This window comes from Bison bison, unplaced genomic scaffold (assembly GCF_000754665.1).
Source record: "Bison bison bison isolate TAMUID 2011002044 unplaced genomic scaffold, Bison_UMD1.0 scf7180017864495, whole genome shotgun sequence".
Taxonomy (NCBI): Eukaryota; Metazoa; Chordata; class Mammalia; order Artiodactyla; family Bovidae; genus Bison; species Bison bison.
This window is the reverse complement of record NW_011495054.1, coordinates 8,070,342-8,096,563: the sequence shown is the minus strand read 5'-3', so window position 1 is coordinate 8,096,563 and position 26,222 is coordinate 8,070,342. Positions and strand designations below refer to the sequence as shown.

The 26,222-nt window shown below is 49.5% G+C and overlaps 1 protein-coding gene across 6 annotated transcripts in view; it reads left to right on the top strand.

Moving 5' to 3' along the window:
- Positions 1–26,222, top strand: part of WSCD2 (WSC domain containing 2) — a 115,836-nt gene that overhangs the window by 41,383 nt on the left and 48,231 nt on the right. For 5 of the 6 annotated variants that reach the window (XM_010828691.1, XM_010828690.1, XM_010828694.1 and 2 more), the window contains one exon: positions 20,568–21,505. In XM_010828691.1, coding sequence (XP_010826993.1) covers positions 21,127–21,505 — 379 coding nt within the window. In that variant the 5' untranslated portion in view covers positions 20,568–21,126. Of the gene's footprint in view, positions 1–6,887; positions 7,457–20,567; positions 21,506–26,222 lie in introns of those variants that run through there. The other variant, XM_010828693.1, reaches the window with a different exon arrangement.

Genomic DNA, 26,222 nt, shown 5'->3' with positions numbered 1-26,222 from the left:
GATATTAAGAAGAGATGGCAAGAATACACAGAAGAACTGTACAAAAAAGAGCTTCATGACCCAGATAATCACGATGGTGCGATCACTGACCTAGAGCCAGACATCCTGGAATGTGAAGTCAAGTGGGCCTTAGAAAGCATCACTACGAACAAAGCTAGTGGAGGTGATAGAATTCCAGTTGAGCTATTCCTAATCCTGAAAGATGATGCTATGAAAGTGCTGCACTCTATGCCAGCAAATTTGGAAAACTCAGCAGTGGCCACAGGACTGGAAAAGGTCAGTTTTCATTCCAATCCCAAAGAAAGGCAATGCCAAAGAACGCTCAAATTACCGCACAATTGCATTCATCTCACACGCTAGTAAAGTAATGCTCAAAATTCTCCAAGCCAGGCTTCAGCAATATGTGAACCGTGAACTTCCTGATGTTCAAGCTGGTTTTAGAAAAGGCAGAGGAACCAGAGATCAAATTGCCAACATCTGCTGGATCATGGAAAAAGCAAGAGAGTTCCAGAAAAACATCTATGTCTGCTTTATTGACTATGCCAAAGCCTTTGACTGTGTGGATCACAATAAACTGTGGAAAATTCTGAAAGAGATGGGAATACCAGACCACCTGACCTGCCTCTTGAGAAATTTGTATGCAGGTCAGGAAGCAACAGTTAGAACCGGACATGGAACAACAGACTGGTTCCAAATAGGAAAAGGAGTACGTCAAGGCTGTATATTGTCACCCTCTTATTTAACTTATATGCAGAGTACATCATGAGAAACACTGGACTGGAAGAAACACAAGCTGGAGTCAGGATTGCCGGGAGAAATATCAATAACCTCAGATATGCAGATGACACCACCCTTATGGCAGAAAGTGAAGAGGAACTAAAAAGCCTCTTGATAAAGGTGAAAGTGTAGAGTGAAAAAGTGGGCTTAAAGCTCAACATTCAGAAAACGAAGATCATGGCATCCATTCCCATCACTTCATGGGAAATAGATGGGGAAACAGTGGAAACAGTGTCAGACTTTATTTTTCTGGACTCCAAAATCACTGCAGATGTTGACTGCAGCCATGAAATTAAAAGATGCTTACTCCTTGGAAGGAAAGTTATGACCAACCTAGATAGCATATTCAAAAGCAGAGACATTACTTTGCCAACAAAGGTTCGTCTAGTCAAGGCTATGGTTTTTCCTGTGGTCATATATGGATGTGAGAGTTGGACTGTGAAGAAGGCTGAGCATCGAAGAATTGATGCTTTTGAACTGTGGTGTTGGAGAAGACTCTTGAGAATCCCTTGGACTGCAAGGAGATCCAACCAGTCCATTCTGAAGGAGATCAGCCCCGGGATTTCTTTGGAAGGAATGATGCTAAAGCTGAAACTTTAGTACTTTGGCCACCTCATGCGTAGAGTCGACTCATTGGAAAAGACTCTGATGCTGGGAGGGATTGGGGGCAGGAGGAGAAGGGGACGACAGAGGATGAGATGGCTGGATGGCATAACTGACTCAATGGATGTGAGTCTCAGTGAACTCCGGGAGTTGGTGATGACAGGGAGGCCTGGCGTGCTGCGATTCATGGGGTCGCAAAGAGTCGGACATGACTGAGCAACTGATCTGATCTGATGTGAAAAAGAGTTCAGGGGAGTCTGTGCAGAGTTTGGTTAAGGAGGAAATTATTGTCACTATTTCCCATCCCATCCTTAAAGAATATTTAAGGCTGCAAGTGCCTTAAATGGAATGTGATAATTAAGAGAGTGAGCCCTGGCAACAGATATTTCTAGGCTTAAATCCCAGCTCAGAGTGCATGCGTGCTTTGTTGCTCCATAATGTCCTACTCCTTGCAATCCCATGGACTGTAGCCCGCCAGGCTCCTCTGTCCATGGGATTCTCCAGGCTAGAATACTGGAATGGGTAGCCATTCCCTTCTCCAGGGGATCTTCCCGACCCAAGGATCGAACTTGGTTCTCCTGCATTGCAGGCGGATTCTTTACTGACTGAGCCACCAGGGAAGCCCATAAATCCTAGTTCTACCACACGCTAGCTGAGTTTCCTTACATGGAAAATGGAGACAGTCATGGGCCTCAATCTGTGGGAGGTGATGTGGGAACAGCCTAGCACATGGTGCAAACCTGCATGGTGGCCAGAGTCTGAATGCCGGACAGTGCCCTCCAAGCCGCGGAAGCCGGTGGCCGTCGGTATCAGTCGTGCCGCCATGGTCTGCTCATGCCACAGAACGCCTTTGAGCCTCTCAAACGTTGCACGCCAGGCACTGGGGAAAGAGCCAGGGATGCAGAGGTGCGGGAGACAGCGTCAGCGCTTGTTTCAGGTGGGCGTTGAAAGGCGGAGAGTTCCTGAGCTGAGCTTGCGTGTGTGTATCTTCGTGTGTGTGCCAGTGGTTCTCAAGTGGGGGCGATTTTGCCCTGCAGGAGACACTTGGCAAACTCCAGGAGCTGGTGATGGACAGGGAAGCCTGGTGTGCTGCAGTCCGTGGGGTCACAAAGACACGACTGAGCGACTGAAGATGTTTTTGATCATCTCAACTGGTGGAAGGATGCTGGTAGGCAGAAGCCAGGGATGCTTCTGCGATGTACAGAGCAGCCCCCCTCAACAACAAATCACGCAGCCCCAAATGTCAGTGGGGCTGAGGTTGAGAAATGCCGGGCACATGCACAAGAGAGTTCAGTGAGCCCTTTTATCCCCTCTGCAGAGAGACCCAGGGCTCCCTGGGACTGGGAGGAAATGCAGGCCTAGAGCATCTTCCTTCAGCCTGCCCTCTCCCATCAGCTGCTTCCAGCCAGATCATCAGGCCTCCCCACATTTAATAGACTCCAGGCCTCTGAGGCAAATGTAAAAACAAAACCCTGTGCAAATGTGTTTTTATGTAAACACAGCAGGGGGTGGCGGCTGCCTGCAGAGAAAGTACCCTGTGGCTGGTACTTCTCAGAGCAAAAATAACCCCGAAAGCTCTTGCTCTCGGAGCAGGCAATGGGATGAGGGTCACGTGGGAGCCCAGGTGCTCATGGGAGCTGTCCCTGCCCTGGCTGAGCTATCCCTTCCCGCCAGGTGAGCATCCCAGGGGCCCAGGATGAGAAGTGAGCAGGTGTTGATTCTCTGGGAAGCATCTCTTCCCTTCGGAGCTCAGCTGGCATTGCAGGAAAAAGCACAATGGGTTTTTTTTTTTTATTTAATGTCTCTTATTGAGTATCATTTGCCTACAGTTAACTTCACCCATTATAGTTTATATCTCTGGGACTTTTTAACAAATGCATTCAAGGACTTCTCTGGAGATCCAGGGGTTAAGACTCAGTGCTTCTGCTGCAGGAGGCCAGGGTTCGATCCCTGGTCGGGGAACTAAGAGGTCTCATATGCTGCTCGGTGAGACAAAAAAATAAATAAATAAACCAAAAAAAAAAAAGAAACAAGCATACAAACGCATTCCGCCATGCAGCCACCAGCAGAGTCAGGATATACAAGCTTCTGTTACCCTCAAAAATTCCTCTGTGCCCCTTCGCAGTCATTTTCTTCCCTGATTCTAGCCCTTGGCCACCACCAGTATGTTTTCCCTTGGCCTTTTCTAGAATGTCATGTATATGAACCATATATCCTTTTGAGTCTGGCTTCTTGCTCTCAGCATAATGTCTGGGAGAGTCATCAGTACTGTCCCAAACGTCTATCAATAGTTTGTCCTTTTTATGACTGAGTAGTACTCCCTTGTATAAATGTGCCAGACTGGAGTTGGGGGAGAATCCTGGGCTCCTGTGGATCAGAGAAGTGTTGTTTTGAGATGAGGAAGGCGACATTTTTACACCCAGAGATGATGCATTTGTGAAGTTTGTGCAGGATAAACCCTCCCCGTGGATAGATCTGCTAATTCAGGCAGATCTGTATGGCAAACTTTGGTTTGGCAGGGGGTTGGCACTCAGCGAACGTTTGTTGAATGACTGCATGAATGAATGAGAGCATTGCCGTTTGAATGGCCAGGGGAGAGGGTTGGGGGAACACTAAGTGGAGCCAGAGAAAATTTAAGTCAGTTTTTGCTTTTTTGTTTTACAAAGGAGAAACTGAAGGTGCAGAGAGGGTAAGCCACTTGCCCTGGGCCACACAGTCATAGAATGAGCTTGGAAGATGCAGCAGGAAGACGAAGGGAAGGGAGATACCAGGCCTGCGTATCCACCGGTGCCCCTCACTGGACTAGGAATTTCCGTCATGAGTCTCCTTCAACTTTTACAACCACCCCAAATCAGCGACATACTTTGCAGAGAGCCCAGAACAAAATGAAAATGTCCCTTGTTCAAAGATTATTAAGAAATTCAAGACAGTGACAGCAGACAGCTAAAACCTAGTGCAGAGCCCCGCAGGACCACACAGGTCACCTGCCCTTGAAGATGACCCCACAAAAATTTTCATTTATAGATGAGGAAACTCCAGCTCAGAGAGGCTGCACACCTCACCCAGGGCACCCAGCCTGCCTGCAGGGATGTCCAGATTCAAGCCCACAGACCCGAGTGGTTACCTAGCCCACCCCTTCCTTCCCGGGACTGGCCTTGCTGGTGGGCCCCATGAGGTGAGCACCCGAGCACCCTGACCTCCTGTCCAGCACTCGGGGCAGGGAGGAGGGGAACTTCCCTATCCCAAGACCCTGGCTGCTGCAGCCTCCAGCATCAAACTGCCTCCTTCTTCCTCTTGTAATGAGGAAGGTCTGTAATGAGACAGACCTTCCTCTCTCCCACCCTGGCAGATTTATTCCTGGGGGTGTGTGGGTGGATGCGTGTTTGTGTGTGTGTGTGGGGGGGCGGTGTTCTAAATTTAAAGACATCATGACAGCAGCGACCTATTAATGTTAGGGCTGGTGGGGTGGGAGGGGAGGCTGTGCTGTAGAAGAACCAGAAATAAGTTGAGAGATAAGATGCCGCCTCCAGTTCCAGCTTCTGCCCCAGTCCCACCCTGCCTGGCTCTGTGCCCACCAGCCCTCTGGAATGGGGTAATAATAGCTGGGCATGCCTGTTGGCACCAGATGCCTGTGAGAGACCTTGAGAAGTGGCATGTTTCTGCCCATTTTACACATCAGGAAAAGAGACATGTAAAGAGGGCTCAGAGAGGGGACGTGCCCTCCCCAGAACACAGCAGAACTACTAACACAGTGCAGAACCCACATGCCCGACGCCATGCCATAGCTGCCTGGGTTGGGTCAAAAATGAAGTTAGCAGTCATTGTGACTGTGTTGGGCTTCCCTTGTGGCTCAGATGGTAAAGAATCTGCCTGCAACGTGGGAGACCTGGGTTCGGTCCCCCCGCACGTACGCCTGACTCCCGGCTAAGTGCTCTACATGCATTACGTGAACTAACCCCCTAAACAACTCCAGCAGCGAGTACCGTCATCCTCATCCCATTTTATGAGTGCGGAACCCGCAGCTTAGAAAAGGTAAGTGGCTTCCTCACCTTCTCAATGCTAGTAAGTGATGAAGCCAAGATTCCAGCCCAAGTTGTGTGTGTGTGTGTGAGACTCAGTCATGTCTGATTCTTTGCGATGCCATTGACTGCAGCCAACCAGGCCCCTCTGTCCATGGGATTTACCGACATCAAAGCGCACGCGTTCTCCATCTCTTTCTCTGAACCCCAACTGACTGTGGAAAAAGAAAATACAGATAAACAAAACGAAGAAAACAAAACAAAACCACTCCTCCACCTACCCTGCGAGAGGTAACGTCTTTATGTACATTGGTGAGTTTCCACCCAGCTGTTTTCCCTCTGCCAAAGGGGAGGTTCTTGCTCCGGGCACATGACCCTTGGTGGTCTGTAATTGCCAAGCAATTAAGGGATGACAGGAAATATATAATTCATGGGCACATCTTTCATCCTGGTTGCTGGAAGGCAGCGAGGCATGGCCGTCTCCCAGGGAGAGTTTCAACCTTGACACGGAAAGAGACAGGATCTCAGGGGCTTAGAAAAGAATTTCGGAATCAGAGAACCTGCCAACATTGAAACTGACCCTGGAATCCCAGCACAGAATGCTGGAGGTCAGGGATCCTAACATGGGGCCTTCTCATAGAGTCTTATGAAAAAGCATTAGGATAAAATCTAGAATTAAGCTTTAGAAGCGGAGACGACAACTTCGTGAAGCTGGAGTCAGATGGGTCTAAGGGTGGTGTTCTGATACACACCTCTCTTTACTCCCACAAGCAAAATCTAGAACACTGTCTAGAGACATTCTTCATTGTCATAACTTGGGGGGCGGGGTGGAGCTGTTGGGGGGACAACGCTGGCATCTAATGGGCAGAGGCCAGAGACACCAACCCCTACAATACACAGGATGGCCTCCACACCCCTGCCAGCCAGGAATTGTCCAGTATCCACAATGTCGGTAGTGCTGAGCTTGAGAAACTCTGGCCTAGACTTTTGAAGCCATGTGCAGTCCATGGGGTCTCGAGGAGTCGGACACGACTGAGCGACGTCACTTTCACTTTTCACTTTCCTGCATTGGAGAAGGAAATGGCAACCCCCTCCAGTGTTCTTGCCTGGAGAATCCCAGGGACGGGGGAGCCTGGTGGGCTGCCATCTATGGGGTCGCACAGAGTCGGACACGACTGAAGCGACTTAGCAGCAGCAGCAGCTGGTTTATGCTCTTGACCATCCCAGGGGTTAAGAAACTATCTTTGGGCCAAACGGGAAGCTTCCGTTTCTTGTTTTACCTGCAACACTGAACCCGTTTCTTGGGTAAGTCACCGAGCGCCCTCTGGGCTCACTTGCAAAGTGGATTGAAGGATGCCTGCCCTGTGCTGTCATGGGGATGGACCGACAGATATGGGCACGCGTGTGTACCTGCTCCGGGGGCGAAGGGCGGGGCGGGCGTGGGGAATGCACGTGTTCACGCATGCGCATCTGTATTGGCACTTGCACATGTGTGGTCGTGTGCCACCTTCTTAGAGGTGAGAAGACTTCAAGAGGCTGAAGTATTGGTCAGTTTCAGGCAGTGGTTGTCTGCGTGGGACGCCAGAACTTCTTGGGCCACTGAAGGATGTGGTGAAGATACCCCAGGGGCCTGGGGACCCCTGGGCCTTCTAGAAGGGGCTCCCTTCCCTCATTCCCAGCTGAGGAGCCTCAAGAAGCGTTGCCAGATGACTGAGCAGACTCCCTGGAGAAAGGCCCTTGGACCGTGAGGGCTTCCGAATCAAGCCACCCGCCTCTGCAGCTGCAGGAAGTTATGATTGACATGCCAGAGTGGGCGGGCCCAGATTCGAGTCTCACGCTGCCGCTCCCCGGCTCTGCCTTTTGGAGAGTGGGCTGACCCTCCCCACCTCGACTGCCTCATCTGTAAAGTGAGAATAAACCAACCTGCCGAGCAGAGCCCCAGGGGAGAGTCTAGATGCAGTTAGATGGAGGCGCCTGGCACGTAGTAGATGTGCAATAAATGGTCGTCTACCCACTTTCTTTCCTTCCCAGGGAAGGTGCCAAGGCTTCAGGTCTGGGTGAGTCACTGGATGACTGTGGGTGGTCCCTCCGCTTTCCCCTCTGAGCCTCAGTTTCCCCATCTGTCAGTAAGGAAGCCGGCCTGGGGCTTGTGAAGGGTCCTCCCTCCAGCTCTGATAGGCTCTGAACCCACCTAGTAGACCTGCTCTGAGCCAGCTGCAGGGGCCGGTGGCCCCTCCAAGAGCACTGAGTGCCCCATGGTGGAAGAGAACTTGAACCCATACAGCTGGGCCGTGGGCAGAGACCCCCTCCCTCCAACACACACACACACACACACACACACACACACCTGCGCACTGGCTTAGACAGAACAACTAGGCTTGCTTGATTGGAGAGTGGGGACAGTGGTTCTTGCTGGGGAAACCCCTGGTGGAAAATTCCTTTCTGAGAAGAGCAGCTACTGGGAGCCGTCATTGTTTCTAAATTAGAGCTTAAACCTCCAAGGCCAGTGTGGAGCCTGCAAACAGCGAGTCACTAGTCATGGCTGGGCAGGGGGTGATGGGGGCTGGCAGGGAGCGGCGTGGGCACACAGGGAACAAACCTGGAGCCAACACAGCCCTGGCCTGGCCATGTGATCCTGGGCTACCCTTTCAGCCTCCCTGAGCCACAGAGACATGGCCATACCCCGCTGGGGCAGGGAGGGTCCTTTGGGGACTCCTTCAGCTCCATCCCCACATTGTTAACCAGAGGAATCAGGGATGGGTCACTCTGCGTTCAGAAACAGTCCTGAGCAGAATCCATGGCCCCTGCAGGATGGAAGCTCGCTGCCCAGCCTCTGCTCTCTCCACACTGACCCCACCCCAGTGCAGGTCCCTGGGGTGTTCAGGGTCCCTTCCCACCTCTGTCTGGGAGAGCCTTGCCCCAGATCATGTATGCCTGCCTCCTTCTCATTTTTCAGGTCTCAGCTCAAACGCTTTCTGCTTGGTAGGTTCTTCTGCAACCACTGTACCCAAAGAACCTCTCCCTAACTATTCTCCTTCAAATGATTTTTATGAACCTACAGGGAGAAATGCATTTTGCCTTAGGAGCCAGTATACACACACACACACACATCCCGAAGCAAAAGATTCACAAAATCCTTCTCCTTACTGCACCTGAGTCGGTGATAATTCACTCAGTTCACTCCCTTCCATCCCATCCCACCCCTCCCCTCCCTTCTTCCCCACGGTTCTCTGCCACCCCCTGGAGGTCGGCCCCTCTGGGTAAACATTCTGCCCAGAACCGGCAGAGCCATCTATTTTCTCCCCCAGACAATTAGCAGCCTATTAAGGACCTCTATGCAAATACGCACTAATTGACCCACCACACAGCAGCTCCTGGAGGGAGAAGGATGACTCCAGATGGCTTAATGATAGGGATTTGGGGCCTTTCTTTTGAAGTCCCTCTTGGCGAGGAAAGTGATCTGGGCTCAGAGGAGAGTTGCCAGCCGCCTGACAGGGAAGACCAGTGGACTGGGTGACCCTTCATCAAACCACTTGAAAAGGGGAACTGTCATTTCTTATATATATATTTTTTTTTTCTTTACTTATTTATTTATTGACCATGCTGGGCTCAGTAGTTGTGGTGCGTGGGCTTAGTCATCCTGTGGCATGTGGCATCCTTCCAGATCAGGGAGCAAACCTGTGTCTTGCACCGGCAGAGGATTCTTTACCACTGAGCCACCAGAGGCGCCCAGAACTGTCATTTCATCATGACCTTTATCTCCCCACCACACCCTCATCCCTTCCTGCAACTGTTTCCCTTCTCCCCAGCTCAGAGTTTAGATGATTCACTAAAAAGCTACTCCAATGAGTCCATGCCTTTTCAAGCATGTGATTACCTCCCCTTTAAAAAAAAAAAAATTGACTTTGCTTTTTAGAGAAGTTTTACTCTCACAGCAAAATTGGGCAGAAAGTTGGGAGATTTCCCATGTATCCCCTGCCCCTCACCTCAGATGGCCTCCTGCACCATCGACATCCCCCAGAAGAGTGGGACATTGGTTATAATTGATTAACCTGCATTGACACATCGTTTTTGCCCAAAGTTGATAGTTTACCTTAGGATTCATTACTGGAGTGGTACATTCTGTAGATTTTGGCAAATGTGTAATGTGTATCTACCAGTGCAGTGGGCTTCCCTGGTGGCTCAGATGGTAAAGAATCTGCCTGCAATGCAGGAGACACGAGCTGGATCCCTGGGTTGGAAAGATTCCCTGGAGAAGGGCATGGCAACCCACTCTAGTATTCTTGTCTGGAGTATCCCATGGATAGAGGAGCCTAGCAGGCTATAGTCCATGGAATCACAAAGAATCAGACACGACTGAGCGACTAACGTTTACTTACTTACAAGTACCATTGTAGCATCTTATAGAAGTGCGTCCTCACCCTAAAAATCATCAGGTCACCTACGCATCCGTCCCCTCCTAACCCCTGGCACCCACTTATCTTTTTGCTGTCTCCGTAGTCCTGCTTTTCCAGAATGTCATATATTGATAGTTGGAATCACACTGTGTAGCCTTTTCAGATTGGCTTCTTCCACTTAGGAATATACATTGATGTTTCCTTCATGTCTTTTCATGGCTTGACAGCTCATTTCCTTTTAACACTGAATATTATTCCATTGTCTGGATGTACCACAGTTTATTTTAATCATTCACCTACTGAAGGACCTCTTGGTTGCTTACAGGTTTTGTCAGTTACGAGTAACGCTGCTATAAGCCTCCCTGGGCAGGCTACTGTGTGGGCATAAGTTTTGGACTCCTTTGGGTAAGTACCAAGGAGCATGATTGCTGGATCATCTGGTTAGACTGTGTCTGGGTTTTGTGTAGTGTATCTTTGAAGACTAACTGTAACTAACTCTTACTGAGTCCCCTTGGTTAAGAGTGCATGTTCTGAAGCCAGATCGCCTTTGTTTGAGCCCTGCTCCACCATTCCTTTGGAGAAGGCAATGACATCCCACTCCAGTACTCTTGCCTGGAAAATCCCATGGACAGAGGAGCCTGGTAGGCTGCAGTCCATGGGGTCGCTAAGAGTCGGACACGACTGCGCAACTTCACTTTCCCTTTTCACTTTCATGCACTGGAGAAGGAAATGGCAACCCACTCCAGTGTTCTTGCCTGGAGAATCCCAGGGAAGGGGGAGCCTGGTGGGCTGCCGTCTATGGCGTCGCACAGAGCTGGACACGACTGAAGCGACGTAGCAGCAGCAGCAGCAGCCACCATTCCTTAGCTGTGTGACCTTGCGTAGGTGACTTAACTTCTCTGAACCTCAGTTGTCTCATCTGCAAAATGAGGCTAACACGTGAGATCTTTCATATAGGATTGTTGGAAGGATAGAACAAACTGACGTACAGAACAGTGCCTTGCACGTGCGTGCGTGCCTGTGTTCTGAGTCGCTCCAGTCATGTCCGACTCTGACGTGGGAGGTGCTCAACGAATGTTAGCACATGCGGTTACTAGAGTGCTCTGTATTTTATTTATTTGTTTGTTTTTGGCTGGGTCTTCGGTGCTGCATGCAGGCTTTCTCTGGTTGTGGCGGGCGGGGAGAGTAGGGGCTGCTCTCTAGTTGCGGTGTGCGGGCTTCGCATTGCAGTGGCTTCTTTTGCTGCGGAGCACGGGCCCTAGGGCACACAGGCTTCTGTGGTTTTGGCTCTCGGTCTAGAGGGCCGGCTCAGTAGTTGTGGCTCACAGGCTTAGTCGCATCGCGGCACGTTCGATCTTCCTGGACCAGGATCCAACTGGCGTCCCCTGCATTTCAAGGTGGATTCTCAACTACTGAACCTCGGGGAAGCCCTGCTATGTATTTTAAAGACATTAGCTTCTTTCGCCCTTATACTTTCCCAACGAGGCAGAGTGAATTGTTCCTATTTTACAGATGGGGAAACTGAGTCTCACACCACTTGTTGACATCACACAGCCACCCCGTGGCTGAGGCAGATTCAAGCCAGAAATGGCTGACAGCTAGATCTTACCCCAGATCTGACACCATTCCTCACATTTCTCACTACGGCTCAGCCTGATTCCCTGTCACAAGTGACGATGGCCGTAAAGTTTGCCTGTGGAGCAAGAGATGCCAGAGTCATTAGCTGGGGAAACAAAATTTTAATATTTATTCATAATGGGCACCATATGTTCCCTCTGATTTTTTTATTTAATTACATCATGGCAGATGGCTGGGTGTTAAAGGCCATTAAGCTAATGGCATTTTGCCTTCTCATTTATTTTCTCGAGTTTTGGGAAAGATGAATGAAAGGGGACATCGATGGTGAGCTGTCAGCTCTGGGCAGTGGTGGGTGAGTCTCTGTCCTGAAAGCGAGGGAGTGGGGAGTCAGGGTTCTGGAGACTCTTCCTGGGAGGTGGGTGAGACGGAAGAGGCAGCGCAACCTGTGTGCACATGGACAAGCTACTGAATCTCCGTGAGCCTTAGCTTGCTCACCTGTAAGATGGGTGTAATTGTGCCCACACTTCACACTCATGAGAGGTCATGTATTGCTTTCCAGGAATCTGGGTGAAGATCTACATTCAGCAGGTTCAGCATAGCACTATTTATGTACAAGGAAGGAAAATGAAATATTTTACATATCTAATGATAAGGAAAAGATTGGATAAGTCAGGGTATATGCCAAGTAACGGATACCATGGGTAAGTAGTTTATTTAGGTGAAAGGCACACTAATCCTTTTCCTTCCCTGGTGAAAGCTGTTCAGTTGTGCCTGACTCTTTGTGACCCCATGGACTATACAGTCCGTGAAATTCTCCAGGCCAGGACACTGGAGTGGATGGCCGTTCCGTTCTCCAGGGGATCTTTCCAACCCAGGGATCGAACCCAGGTCTCCCACGTTGCAGGCGGATTCTTTACCAGCTGAGCCACACCCTGCGTGGGGAAGAAAAACAGGGAAGGGAAAACATCAAGGCAAGGTGGTGCTGTCAGTCAGCTACCACTGAGGGCCCCTGAGGCTGGGGAAGCTCAGGAGCCTGTGCAAAGACAGCCTGACTTACTCCATCAGTGGGGTGAGGGAGCTGCGCATTTAAACACCGACTCCCATCCGTCGACTGAGTCTGCTTCCAAATGGCATTTGGAAGTCAATTCTATAGGTAGGGCACAGCCCTCCTCTAGTACAGATTTAGCAGACGGGCAGAAATGAAAAGGGTGACAGCATTAAGTGTGGATGGCATTTGTAGCCATAGGCGTGCTCATCATGTGTTACTGGGGGAGGTGGTGGGGGGGGATTGTCACTACAGCCATTTTAGAGGACAGATCGTCATTTCCTGGGATAGTCATAAGATGCTCTCACAGTAGGACCCAGGAGTTGCACTCCTAAATATATACACACCCTGTGTTATCTTGGACACATCTATCAGGAAAGAAAGACAATAGTGTTTGCAGAGACTAGGGAGGGGATTCCATTCTGCCCAAGCCATATGAGCTGAGACTTGATGAGGGGGGCCTGTGAAGGAAGATGAGATCCTTGTAACAGGAAAGAGGGGCACTGAGAGGCAAAACCACACATATTCTCTGTAAGTCATAATAAGACGTAACACTGACACTTGCTAATATTTACTCCTTACACCAGTGCTATGAGATAAGTACTGTTATTTCCCCCTTTTTATAGGTGGGGAAACTGAGGTATACAGGGGTTAAACCGTTCCAGGGAGTTAAACTGTTCTAGGGGTTAAACCGTTCTAGGGAGGATCAAGTGGTGCAATGGAAATAAGATGCTCAACACAGTGCCTGTGTATTTCAGTTCAGTTCAGTTCAGCCACTCAGCCGTGTCCAACTCTTTGCGACCCCATGGACTACAGCACGCCAGGCCTCTCTGTCCATCACCAACTCCTGGAGTTTACTCAAACTCATGTCCATTGAGTCAGTGATGCCATCCAACCATCTCATCCTCTGTTGTCCCCTTCTCCTCCTCCTTCAATCTTTTCCAGCATCAGGGTCTTTTCCAATGAATGAGGCAGCTCTTCGCATCAGGTGGCCAAAGTATTGCAGTTTCAGCTTCAGCATTAGTCCTTCCAATGAATATTCAGGACTGATTTCCTTTAGGATGGACTGGTTTGATCTCCTTGCAGTCCAAGGGACTCTCAAGAGTCTTCTCCAGCACCACAGTTCAAAAGCATCAATTCTTCAGTGCTCAGCCTTCTTCACAGTCCAACTCTCACATCCATACGTGACCACTGGAAAAACCATAGCCTTGACTAGACACTTTTGTTGGCAAAATAATGTCTCTGCTCTTTAATATGCTGTCTAGATTGGTCATAACTTTCCTTCAAAGGAGTAAGCGTCTTTTAATTTCGTGGCTGCAGTCACCATCTGCAGTGATTTTGGAGCCCAAAAATATAAAGTCTCTCACTGTTTCCACTGTTTCCCCACCTATTTGCTGTAAAGTGATGGGACCAGATCCTATGATCTTAGTTTTCTGAATGTTGAGCTGTAAGTCAACTTTTCCACTCTCTCACTTTCATCAAGAGGCTCTTTAGTTCTTCTTTGCTTTCTGCCATAACGGTGGTGCCATCTGCATATCTGAGATCATTGATATTTCTCCTGGCAATCTTGATTCCAGCTTGTGCTTCTTCCAGTCCAGCGTTTCTCATGATGTATTCTGCATATAAGTTAAATAAGCAGGGTGACAGTATACAGCCTAGATGTACTCCTTTTCCTATTTGGAACCAGTCTGCTGTTCCATGTTCAGTTCTAACTGTTGCTTTCTGACCTGCATACGTATTTCTCAAGAGGCAGGTCAGGTGGTCTGGTATTCCCATCTCTGTCAGAATTTTCCACAGTTTGTTGCAGTCCACACAGTCAAAGGCTTTGGCATAGTCAATAAAGCAGAAATAGATGTTTTTCTGGAACTCTCTTGCTTTTTCCATGATCCAGCAGATGTTGGCAATTTGATTTCTGGTTCCTCTGACTTTTCTAAAACCAGCTTGAACATCAGGAAGTTCATGGTTCACATATTGCTGAAGCCTGGCTTGGAGAATTTTGAGCATCATTTTACCAACATGTGAGATGAGTGCAATTGTGTGGTAGTTTGAGCATTCTTTGGCATTGCCGTTCTTAGGGATTGGAATGAAAACTGACCTTTTCCAGTCCTGTGGCCACTGCTGAGTTTTCCTGGTTGGCATGTTGAGTTTTTTTGCTGGCATATTGAGTGCAACACTTTCACAGCATCATCTTTTATTGAAATAGCTCACTCAACTGGAATTCCTGTGTATTTGGTATTAGCAAATGCCAGTGGTTTCTGACATTGTTACTATTTAGCCAAGACCAAAAGATAACCACTGACCTGGGCTCCCAGTTTCTTGGAGGTCCCCGGATGGATCTCCTCCCCAGAACCGTGAAGAAGTTGAACTTTCGCAAACCTGATTTCTCAGCATCTTTTTCTTGGCAAGTTTGGATGGTCAGGGAATCAGCTGGTGTCTGGGCTTGTGCCCTGAGGTCAAGTTCAGGGAGTTGTAGAAAGAGAACCAGGCCCCTGCCCAGCCTTATGGGCTTCCAGCCAGACATACCTGCTCCCCAGAATCTGGAGGGGAAAGCGCGACAGCCCCCCGAGGGAGGGAGCTGTGGGACAAGCTGAACCTCTTGTTTTCCATTCCCTCAGGGCAGCTCTGCCCTGCCCATCATATTCTTGGCAGCTCAGCACCCGAGGTTCATTCTGGTGCTAAAAATAGGCTGTGTTTAGACACTCTGGGGCTCTGGCTGGAAACACGAACTGAAGTAACCAAACACTGTCATTCCCGCAGAGGGGGCCTCTCGGCCTCCCTGTCACGGCAACTCACGCCAATTCACGCCAACCAGGGAGGGAGGCAGGGTAGGGGCTTTGTGCCACTTTCAGCAGACGGGGAAACTGACGCCCAGAGCAGGTCTCACGTGAAATGCAAAGGGATGAAGCTGTGAGAGCCAGCTTGTAAGGAACACCATCTCTGCCCCTGTGAGTGATCTCATCAAGTCCTCCCCAAGACCCTGCAAGGGAGACTTCTAGGGGCTACCTGCTTTGCTGAGAGAAAACAGCAGCTCAGAGAGGTGAAGACACCTGTCGAGTCTTATGCGATTCTGGCTTCCAGCTTGTAACGAACAACTGGAAACAGAGGAGAAGGGGCAGCTGGAGGCCAAGGTGTGCCCGCAGCCCAGGGTGGGACACACATCAGCTACGGAGTCACACCTACTTTGCAGGTTGCCGGGAGGGAGGAGCTGGTTAGAGGCTTGTGAAACCTTCAAACACAGTGTTCCGCCAGTGGCAGTTAGTTCCATTCCCCAGTTCTATCTGGAGAGACACAGACAGAGAGAGCTGGAGAGGGACTTGGAAAGAGAGAGAGAGAAGGGAGAGGAAGGATGATGGGTGGACAGGAGAGACAGACGTTTCCCTGGGGGAAGTGGGATTGGCTCAGCGGCGGCCCCTGTGCCCTAGGACCACCCGAGGCTGAGAAACGCAGGGCCCTGCATTTGCAACTCCCTCAGGCTGTCACTCGGGGATTTGGCACATGGCAGGGACCTGTGGCGGAGGTTCAAGTTCTCTGCTTCTTCTCACTATTTTCTGCACCAGTGTTCCCTGGGGACTTACCGTCTGCCAGAGGATGGGGCTGGCGTAGCGAGAGCACAGACAGGGTCCCACTTACACGGGGCTCGGAGTCCAGGGCGTCCTCCTTCCAGGTGACCTCCCCCACCCCCCAGCACCGGCAGTCTGGTGTGGGCGACTCGAGTCAGCGCCCGCCTTCCCCGGGAGGAGCCCCCTTCCTCAGAATCCGCGCCCTCCTTTCCCCAACCCCACATCCGACACCACCGCTGCCTCAGTCTCTCTGTTCCCTGCCAGCTCCTAATGAGCTCATTATCTTCTTAAAACCCATTTGGCACCCACTTAGAGAAAAGATGTGTTGAAATATAGAAGAACGGGAAGGGAACAACAAAAAGGAACTAGACCCAGAAATACCCTCAGAGAGACAGAGCCACGGGGACACAAGAGCGGAAATACTTGCTGTCTCCATATCCGCAGCAGATGCGCTGCTTGCTGTCGGCAAGGGGCTCTGGAGGCAGCTCACGTGTGCTCACGGGAGGGGAGGCGCTGAGGGCTCTTCTTGAGCACCTACTATGTGCCAGATGTACAATTTTTTTTAACTGGGGTATAGTTGCTTTACAATGCTGTGTTAGTTTTCTAGTATACGATAAAGTGAATCAGCTATATGTGTACATATATTCCCTCCCTCTTGGACTTCCCTCCCACCCTACACCCGCATCCCACCCATCGAGGCCACCATAGAGCACCAAGCTGAGCCCCCTGTGCTCTTCCTGTAGTTTTCAATGCAATCCTCCAACCAATATATTTCGGGGGGAGTGTCAAGCTTCTTATGTCCACTTCACAGGTCAGGAGCCTTGGTCGCTGAGAAGAGGTGTCTTGCCCCAGTCACACAGGTGGTGGATGGAAGAGGCGGGATTTGAGCCCAGATCGGTCTGCCTGCATAGTCCATGCTCTTGCCTGCATGCCTCTGGAAGGGCTGGTGTCCCCCTCACCGCCTATTCCCATGAGGGCTGCTGGTCTTTCTTCATCCTGGCCCAACTGCGGAAATCTCTGCCATGTGCGTGATTTACATGGAATACCAGGGGACACCCCTCACTGCCCAGAGGTTTTTAAGCTGATAAGAGGCTGGTCTTTCCAAAGTGTCGGTGTGACCATGAAACTTCAGTTATAGTCCAGATTTCTGAGTTTGGCATTCAAGGCTCCCCAGGGTCTGACCCCAACCCACCGCTTCACTGCCTTCTTACCATGCACTAAGCTCCTCTAGTGGCTCAGAGGGTAAAGCATCTGCCTGCAGTGTGGGAGACCTGGGTTCGATTCCTGAGTCAGGAAGATCCCCTGCAGAAGGACATGGCAACCCATTCCACTATTATTCCTGCCTGGAGAATCCCATGGACGGAGGAGCCTGGTGGGCTATGTACAGTCCTTGGGGTCGCAAAGAGTCAGACACGACTGAGCAATTTGGCTTCACTCAGTAAGCCCCTCAAGCTGCCTCCACCGCAGTGCCCTGCCCTGGGTGTGTGCTGCTCCTCCTCCCTAAAGTGTCCTTCTGCTGTTTCTTCACCCAGAAAGCTGACTCTTCCTGCAAGACCCGCCAGCTTAAAGACCCCTCCCAGAGGGCAGCCGTCTCTGAGTCCCCTCAGGGCAGCTTCAGACCCTCACTTCTTGGGGCTCCCACATTCCGGGGCCTCTTACCCGAGGGTACAGAAACCCCTTGACATGTAAGCCAATATCTAGGAACTTTTGTGCAAGCGCTCTTCTCTGGGCATATGCCTGTAGTTTTTTTTTTTTTTTTTTTTTTTACCATATTCTCAAAGGAATACAAGACTAGAATAGATGTGTGGTTAGGAACACAAGCTGTGAAATCAGATGAGCCCAGGTTCACAAGCCAGCTGCCACTTACCAGCTGTGTGGCCTTGGACAAGTTACTTTATCATCCTGTGCTTTATTCCTCTCCTCTTTGAAATGGATCTAGATCTGCCTCATTGTATTGACATGATGATTAAATCAGGGCATTGTGTTTGTAGAGTGGTATCTGGCATATAATAAGTGCTCGATAAACATTAGCTGTTAATATTAATTTCTGTTCTATATCTTATATATACCTCTACTATGGGATTTATCATTGTCTCTCTGCCTGGAAAATCCCATGGACAGAGGAGCCTGGTGGGCTACAGTCCATGGGGTCCAGAAGAGTTGGACACAACTGATTTCGACTTCACTTTCACTTTTCACTTTCATGCATTGGAGAAAGAAATGGCAACCCACTCCAGTGTTCTTGCCTGGAGAATCACAGGGATGGGGGAGCCTGGTGGGCTGCCATCTATGGGGTCGCACAGAGTCGGACATAACTGAAGTGACTTAGCAGCAGCAGCAGCTCTAATATAGTGATTTGATATGGTGATCGTTTAAATTGCTCTCTCCCTCAGTAAACTCTGAATTCTTTGAAAGCAGCAACTCCGAGTTTTTTTTTTTTTTCAAATTATTTATTTCTGCATTCCAAGCACATGCATGGTAGGCAAGTAACACATGTTGCTAAATGAATGGAGGAATGGGTGGATGAATGGGTGGGTGGAGACCTGGATGAATGAGTGGGCTGCTCCAATTCAGATGAATAGATAGATGAATGAATGGGTGATGGATGGATGGGTGGATGGATTAATGAACAGATTAATGATGAATGGATGGAGGGGTAGGGGAATTGATGGATAGATTAAAGAATGAATGATGGATGGGTGAATAGATTGTGACTTAATGGATGGATGGATGGGTAGGTGGACTGCTGGGTAGATTAAAGAATGATGGATGGATGAACAGATAGTTTGACCCCACAAGAGCATGCATTTGGGGCTGTCTTGTTCATTGAATAGTTCCAAGTGCTTACAACGATAGTGTATGTAGGTGCTCAGTACTTAATTCTTGAATGAATAGGATGGCATATGTAGGAACACTGGACTCTACCTCACACCGCAGTTAAACTCTCGTGCTGCTGTCTGGATTTGGTAGGGGCTGTCACCATTCAAATCACCCATTGGCTGGCTGACAGTTGACTCCTTTGCAGTGGCCAAGATTGTCATGAGGCCCCCTGCTGGTGGTGATATGAAACCACATAAGGCAAATGGAGTTCTTTTTTTTTTTTTTCCCATTTTCTAATTTACAATCTATTTTCTTCCAGACTGCTGATCCTGAGTGTTTACTGAAAAAACCATGGTTGTCAAACCTTTGTGCTCGTGATCATCACCTGAGAGTACCTGGTTACACCTGTAGGCTTCCTCCTCAACCAGAAATTCCGATTGGAGAGATTGGGAATCTTCATGGGTAGCCAGGCTCCCAAGGGATGCTGAATCAGACGCTCCTCAGACCACACTCTGAGGGGCCCTCATACAATGAGCCACCACTGGCCACTGGGAGCAGGTGGAGACGGGCTGCTGCTTCAGGGGCTGTCTCGGAACTCCCAAGTGATGTCCTGACCGTGTGGGAGAAAGAGTCAAAAAGGCGGGGGTTCGGAGCTGTGCTTTTGTGTTCAGACCGTCCTAGGTTCCAATCCCATCTCCACCACTCACCAGCTGTGTATCCTCAGTTTCCTCATTTGTAAAATGGGAAATAGGCACTTCCCATGGGAACATGGGGAAGAGTAATTAATACACATGGAAGGCTCCGTACAAAGCAGAGCATGCCATGCATAATAAATACTGAGTGAATGCGTATGTTGCTAAATAATTCTGCTTTCCTTCCTTCTCCTTTTCTTCCTTGGATAAAAGAGAGGGACTCTGGGTTTGAACTCTTCCATGACAACGTGATCCCGGTGAGAGAAGGAACTGTGTCTCTTGGGTTCACAGCTTTATTCCCAGCACCTAGAACAGAGCCTGGAGGAGGGCATGGCAACCCACTCCAGTATTCCTGCCTGAAAAATCCCATGGACAGAGGAGCCTGGGGGCTACAGTCTACATGGGGCCCCAAAGAGTTGGACAGACTGAAGCGACTTAGCACACATGCAGGACAGTGCCTGCTACACAGTAGGTCTTCTATAAATATGTGTTTGGGGGGAAAAAAATGAACAAATTTGATCTAGTTCAGTATCAGCCACGTCCAGCAGACAGTCTGGCAAAGACCTAGGAAGTACATTTAGACTTAAACTAACCCCCATGTATCAGCGTATATTTGACAAATATGCAGACGTATGGGGCTTAGGAAGGGCTTCCCCCATGGCTCAGCAGTAAAGAATCTGCCTGCAATGCAGGAGATGCAAGAGGTGCAGGTTCAATCCCTGGGTTGGGAAGATCCCTTGGAGAAGGGAATGGCAACCCACTCCAGTATTCATGTATGAAAGATCCCATGGACAGAGGAGCCTGGTGGGCTACAGTCCAAAGGGTCGCAAAGAGTCAAACATGACTGAGCACTGAGCAATGGGGCTTAAGGACCTGAGTTTGTCCAAGATAAAGCTTGTCCCAAGATGAGGACCAGCAGGAGTCGCTTTTACCCAGCACTGCTGGGTTCTTTGGGCCACTGGTTTCCTCCCTCTCTGGACTCTGCATTCTCCCCTCCCCTGAGAATGTTCAAGAAAGCTTCACATTCTGGCCTCTGCCAGGAGGTTTCTTATGTCTGTACCTGTGCTCTTTTGCAGGTGGCAGCCCTGAGCCCTAATGCTTCACCAGATGAAAGGCTGCCCGCTTGTGTTTCCACCAGGTGGACAGACTGAGCTTGGTCCCCAGCTGGGAAAGAGGCCCTCCGTGAATTAACCTAGGTCCTATAGGCCTGAGCAACCAAGAACGGGCAAGAAGCGAACTCCAGCTGCCTGTGAACCCTCACAAAATCCTCCTCTGATTGCTATTTTCCAAGTTCTTTGGGAATTCTGCGGCAGAGAACAAGATGTAGGAACATGGGACCAACTCCTGAGTGCCCTGAGCCTCAGAACCCCTTTCATGGCCCAGAGAAGCTCACCCTGACCTCAGGAGGGCTGGAGAAGCCTGTCCTCTCTTCTCTTGGCGTCAGCCAAGCATTGGACTTGCCCTCCTGCCCTGGACTTGGCAGTCACCTTCACAGCGGGATTAAGACTGAAGACCCCCAGGGGCTCCATCCCTAAGGGAAGCTTAAGAAACAAAGCCCCCCTCCCCTCTCTCCTTGGACCACACCCCCCCAAGCCCCAGCTGAGCCCCAGCGATCCAGTCCGGAATGATCCCACTATGGCCAAGCTCTGGTTCAAATTCCAGCGGTACTTCCGCAGGAAGCCTGTGCGTTTCTTTACCTTCCTGGTGCTCTACCTGACAGCTGGGAGCCTTGTCTTCCTTCACTCTGGTTTTGTGGGTCAGCCTGCTGTCTCCCAGAACCAGGCCAACCCCGCTGCGGGGGCCCCAGTGGAGGGCGCTGAGCTGACCTTCCTGGGTGACTTAAATCTGGGCAGAGGCTTCCGGGACACAGGTGAAGTCTCAAGCATCGCCCGCAGGTACGGACCCTGGTTCAAGGGCAAGGACGGGAATGAGAGAGCCAAGCTGGGGGACTACGGGGGAGCCTGGAGCCGGGCCCTCAAGGGGAGGGTCGTCCGGGAGAAGGAGGAGGAGCGAGGTAAGAGGGGTGAGCCTCTGGGCTGGAAGGTGGCTGAGGACAAGGGAAGGGGGATGATGATACTAATAATATTATAGTAACAGCTGCCAGTGTTCAGTGTTTCCTAGGAACCAGCCATTATATATGCAGGAGGTTTCACAGAGGAGAAAATTGAAGCTCAGAGACATTAGGTAGCTTGCCCAGGGTCACACAGCTTATAAACATCCACGCTTAGAGCTGAACCCTGAATCTGTCAGAGTTCAACATCTGACCCTCCCATGCAGCCCTTTATAGCCCTTGTTACATGCACCTGAAAATCAAAACCCCGAGCATCTATTGAGCACTTACTAAGGGCCAGGTACTTTTCCAAGCACTTGACAGGCATCAAATTACAGCCACAACCCCATGTGATAGGTGCTATTATTCCCATTTTAAAGATGAGGAAACTGAGGCCCCGGGAGCCTAAGGTCACACAGCTAGCTAGTGGCAGAGCTTCTGTTCTGCTTAGCCGGATCCCTTGGTGAGGGCGCTTAGGGGACTTCGTTTCGTTGCATTTTCTTAGCCTGTCACAGTCAAAGTGGGCTTTTCTTCCTAAGTACATCACCTCACTTGATTTTCACTACACTCCATGGACTTAAGGAATGTGATCCTATGCCCAGTTAACACACATGGAAACAGGCTTGAAGAAGTGAAAACTTTCCCCAAGGCCACATAGCTGGTCAGTGACAAGTTCAAAGCAGACACATCTGGCCTGGATGCTGGCTCTATGACTACTTCCCAGGGTCAACTGATGTCCCCTCATCGGAGCAGCGTTCTGGGGAGGACCCCACAACTCCTGCAATTCATGAGATTAACACGAATGGACATTTCCAGAATCACAGCCAGATGGTTTGGGAGGATCTACCACCAATCAGGACAGAAGGAAAACCTCCCCAGCCCTTGTGTTCCCTGCCACATGTCACACTTCCACTGTCATTCGACTTGTGGAAAAACCCCTTCTCCCACCGTGGAAGGAAGCAGGGCTATTGGAGGGGACTCGTCCTGGGGAGCATGTTTCCCTGCTTCAGTCCCAACCTGCTTCTGGCTCAGGAGCCATCCAGAAGACCCCATCATTTTACCCTCAGGAATTTTCTAGAATTCCACTTCCTTGAAAACTTCACAGGGCAGTGAAGGAGAAGGTGAAAGGTAGCAGAATGGCTTAGGGAACTTGGATTCATAGTCCAACTCCACTCCAACCAGTCATGCAGTCCAAGCAAGTGGCTTGGCCTTTTCATGCCTCAGTTTTGTCATCTGTAAGATGGGAACAATGGCCTCCTTCCTGCCAGGCTTCTCCTGAGAGTTTGATGAGACATGATTATGGAAACACCTAGCATGATGCCTGCACAGAGTCGAGTCTTAGGGGTGATCAGGAAGGTCTGTGGATCCACCTGGGTAAGGGACCCCATCTTGTAGGCATAGCTGAGGTGTGAGGTGCTGCCTTGATGGAGAAATTCTCTCACTGCCTTCTCCAATCACCAAGCTTCATCTCATCCCAGCCACTCCAAACTCCTTCTGCTACTTTGCAAGCCCCATCAAACTTAGGATAAATTCCAGAGCCCCCATCATGGCCCACCATGTTGTAACACTTGGCATTATATGTTGTAACATTAACATGTAACACTTCCCACCCACTTCACCACACATCTTAAACACACCAATCCCGTTCCTACCTCAGGATCTTTTTATAGTTAGTCTCTTCCATCTGGGATGCTCTTTCCCATATCTTTGCATGGCTCCCTTCCTCCCTTCCATCAGGTCTCCAGTCAAACCATGGCATCCTGTAGCGGTCTTCCTGGAATGCCCTAAAGTAGCCCCATTTTGTGCCTGGTCAGGACCACGTTCCCCAATTCTATTTTTGTCACAGTACCTATCACCATCTGAAAGTATCTTGCTTTTATTTGCTTCCTTAGTTTTTTAATTTTTGAAATTTTATTTACTTATTTTATTTTTGGCTGCTCTTGGTCTTGGTTGCTGCATGGGCTTGCTCTAGTTGTGAAAAGCAGGGCTAGTCTCTAGTTTCAGTGCACAGGCTTCTCAGTCCAGTGGCTTCTCTTGTTGTGGAACACAGGCTCTAGGCATGCGGGCTTCTGTAGTTGTAGCAGGCAGACTCAATAGTTGTGGCACGGCATGTGAGATCTTCCTGGACCAGGGATCGAACCAGTGTCACCGGCATTGCAAGGTGGATTCTTAACCACTGAACCACCAGGGAAGCACTTTGCCTCCTTGTAGTCTATCTCTACTACTAGACTGTCAGCTCCATGAAGGCAGAAATGGGTACCTGTCCCGATTGCTTCGTTCTATCAGCACCTTGGACAGCACCAGAAACAAAGATGGTACTCAGTACCTACTGGTTGTATAAAAGAGTTATTGGATGCACAAATGAAGGAATGACCAGCCTGCTGCCTGGCCACAGCTCTACTCATCCTCCAGGTCTCAGCTTAGTTCACCTGCAGAAAATTGTCCTGACCCCCCTCTGCTGCTGCTAAGTTGCTTCAGTCGTGTCCAACTCTGTGCAACCCCATAGACGGCAGCCCACCAGGCTCCCCCATCCTTGGGATTCTCCAGGCAAGAACACTGGAGTGGGTTGCCATTTCCTTCTCCAATGCATGAAAGTGAAAAGTGAAAGTGAAGTCGCTCAATCGTGTCCAACCTTCGAGACCCCATGGATTGCAGCCCACCAGGCTCCTCTGTCCAAGGGATTTCCCAGGCAAGAGTACTGGAGTGGGGTGCCATTGCCTTCTCCGACCCCCCTCTAGGCTTGATCAAATGTTCCTTCTCTGTACTCCCTGCCATGGCCCTTATGTGAATGGTAATTTCCTGTGTTCGTTGAGGTCCTCTAATAGAATATGATTCCCTAATGGCACAATTGATACATCCAACAACAATAGAAACAAATAGAATGAAATACCACCGCCCCTGTTCCAGGTAGTTACTACCATTGCTTGAGCACCTCCTTCATGCCAGCCACTGTTCCATGTGCTTTTCATATGTTATTTGAATGAGATGATATATGTAAAATGCTTTTCAGATCTCTTGGCTTTTAATAATAGGTCACTTAATAGTTTCTGCCACTAGTATTAATAGTAGAAATAGTAGCTAAATATATATTGAATGGTTATTATAGGCTAGACCGTCATTGCCTTATGTAATTATCACAACTACTCAACAAGTTAAGGACTATTATTATCCTATTTTACAAATGAGAAATTTTTAAACTCAGAAGAAGTCACTTACCCCAGGTTACCCACGTGGTGAGTAGAGGAACTGAGGTTTGAAGCAAGATTCATTTAATTCCAAAGCTTGTGAGCCCTCTTCTCTACCATGCTACCCCACCCCTTGCTTCTGGAAATCTTAGATATTTTATAAAGTTAAAGAGAGACAGAAGAGAAAATAAAGAAGCCTGGAGCGCAGAGCTCTCATCAGGCAGCTTTGAAATCAGGCAGTCTTATTAAGAAAACACAAATTCAGACTGTCCTTGATTAACTTATTCAGAGTTCGGCAGGAAAGACAACATATTAGATTAACGCTAATAAAAATGAGACGCTTCCTTGACCTGATGCTAAACACATTTGGTTATCTAAAGTTGGCAAGGGCTCTGCTTGATGCAACGATGCAAGACTTAAGCTGTAAAGGACTCGGAGCCCATCATGGGACAGGAAGGGAGGGTGGAGCTGCTCCCAGGCTGGGCTGGGGTTGGGCAGGAAGTCTGACTTCCCGGGTGGAGCTGGCACCTGCAACGTGCCAGTCACCTTGCTAGGCTTTCGGGATCCTGTGCTCTGAGCAGCCACATGAGGGTTCAAATTCCAGTTCTGTGGTAGCTTGTGAAGCTCTTTGGGCAGGTCACCTCAGTTTCCTTTGGGAGGTAAAAGGTACTTAACATCAGATGTCTGTTGTGATGATTATATAAGATAAATCGATGGCATGCTCTCTAAATGCCAGGCACTGTTCTAAACACTTTGAAGCTGGTACATCCCATAGTCTTCTTGGCAGCCCAGTTAAGTAGACACTGTCATTAACTCCCCCTTCCAGGGAGGAAATGGAGGCACAGAGAGGTTAGGTAACTTGCCCGAGGTTAACCAGCAGGAGGAGAGGATAAATCAATATTTGAACCCGGGAGGTTTGGATCTTACACTTGAACCCTAAGCACTACATCGTCTCAGTTCTCAGTGCACAGACAGTGTTCAGCACAGACCCTGGACCCCAGTAAGCACTTAGTGCGTGCTGGCTATTATTATTAATATTGTAATCCTGTAGGAGAGAACAGAGGTGATGTGACTTGCCTTAGGTGACCCCGTTGCCGGGAGCACAGCCAGGAGCTGACTCCAGTTTGATTTCAAAATCTGTGCTGTTTCTGTTTCCCCCACCCCAGATTACAGAGGGTGTTGGGCTGGGCTTGAAAAAAGACACAGGAGATTTAGTCAGCATTTTTGGAAGCGACCGCAGGGCTCCCACTTCCCACCTCCTCCAGCAGAAGATGCAATCTATGCAGGTTATGGAGGGTCAGCTCTGGGTCAGACTGTGTGCTCATACTCAGCCTTATGTCTGTATTAAAGTATTAAACTCTTTTCCATAGGTGAAGAAACGGAGGCTCAGAGGGGTTAAAGGACTTGTCCCATGTCGCACAGGTGCCAAGTGGCAGAGCAGACTCCAACCCGACTCTTGTTTACATCCAAAGCTCTTCTTTTAAAAAAAAAAATTA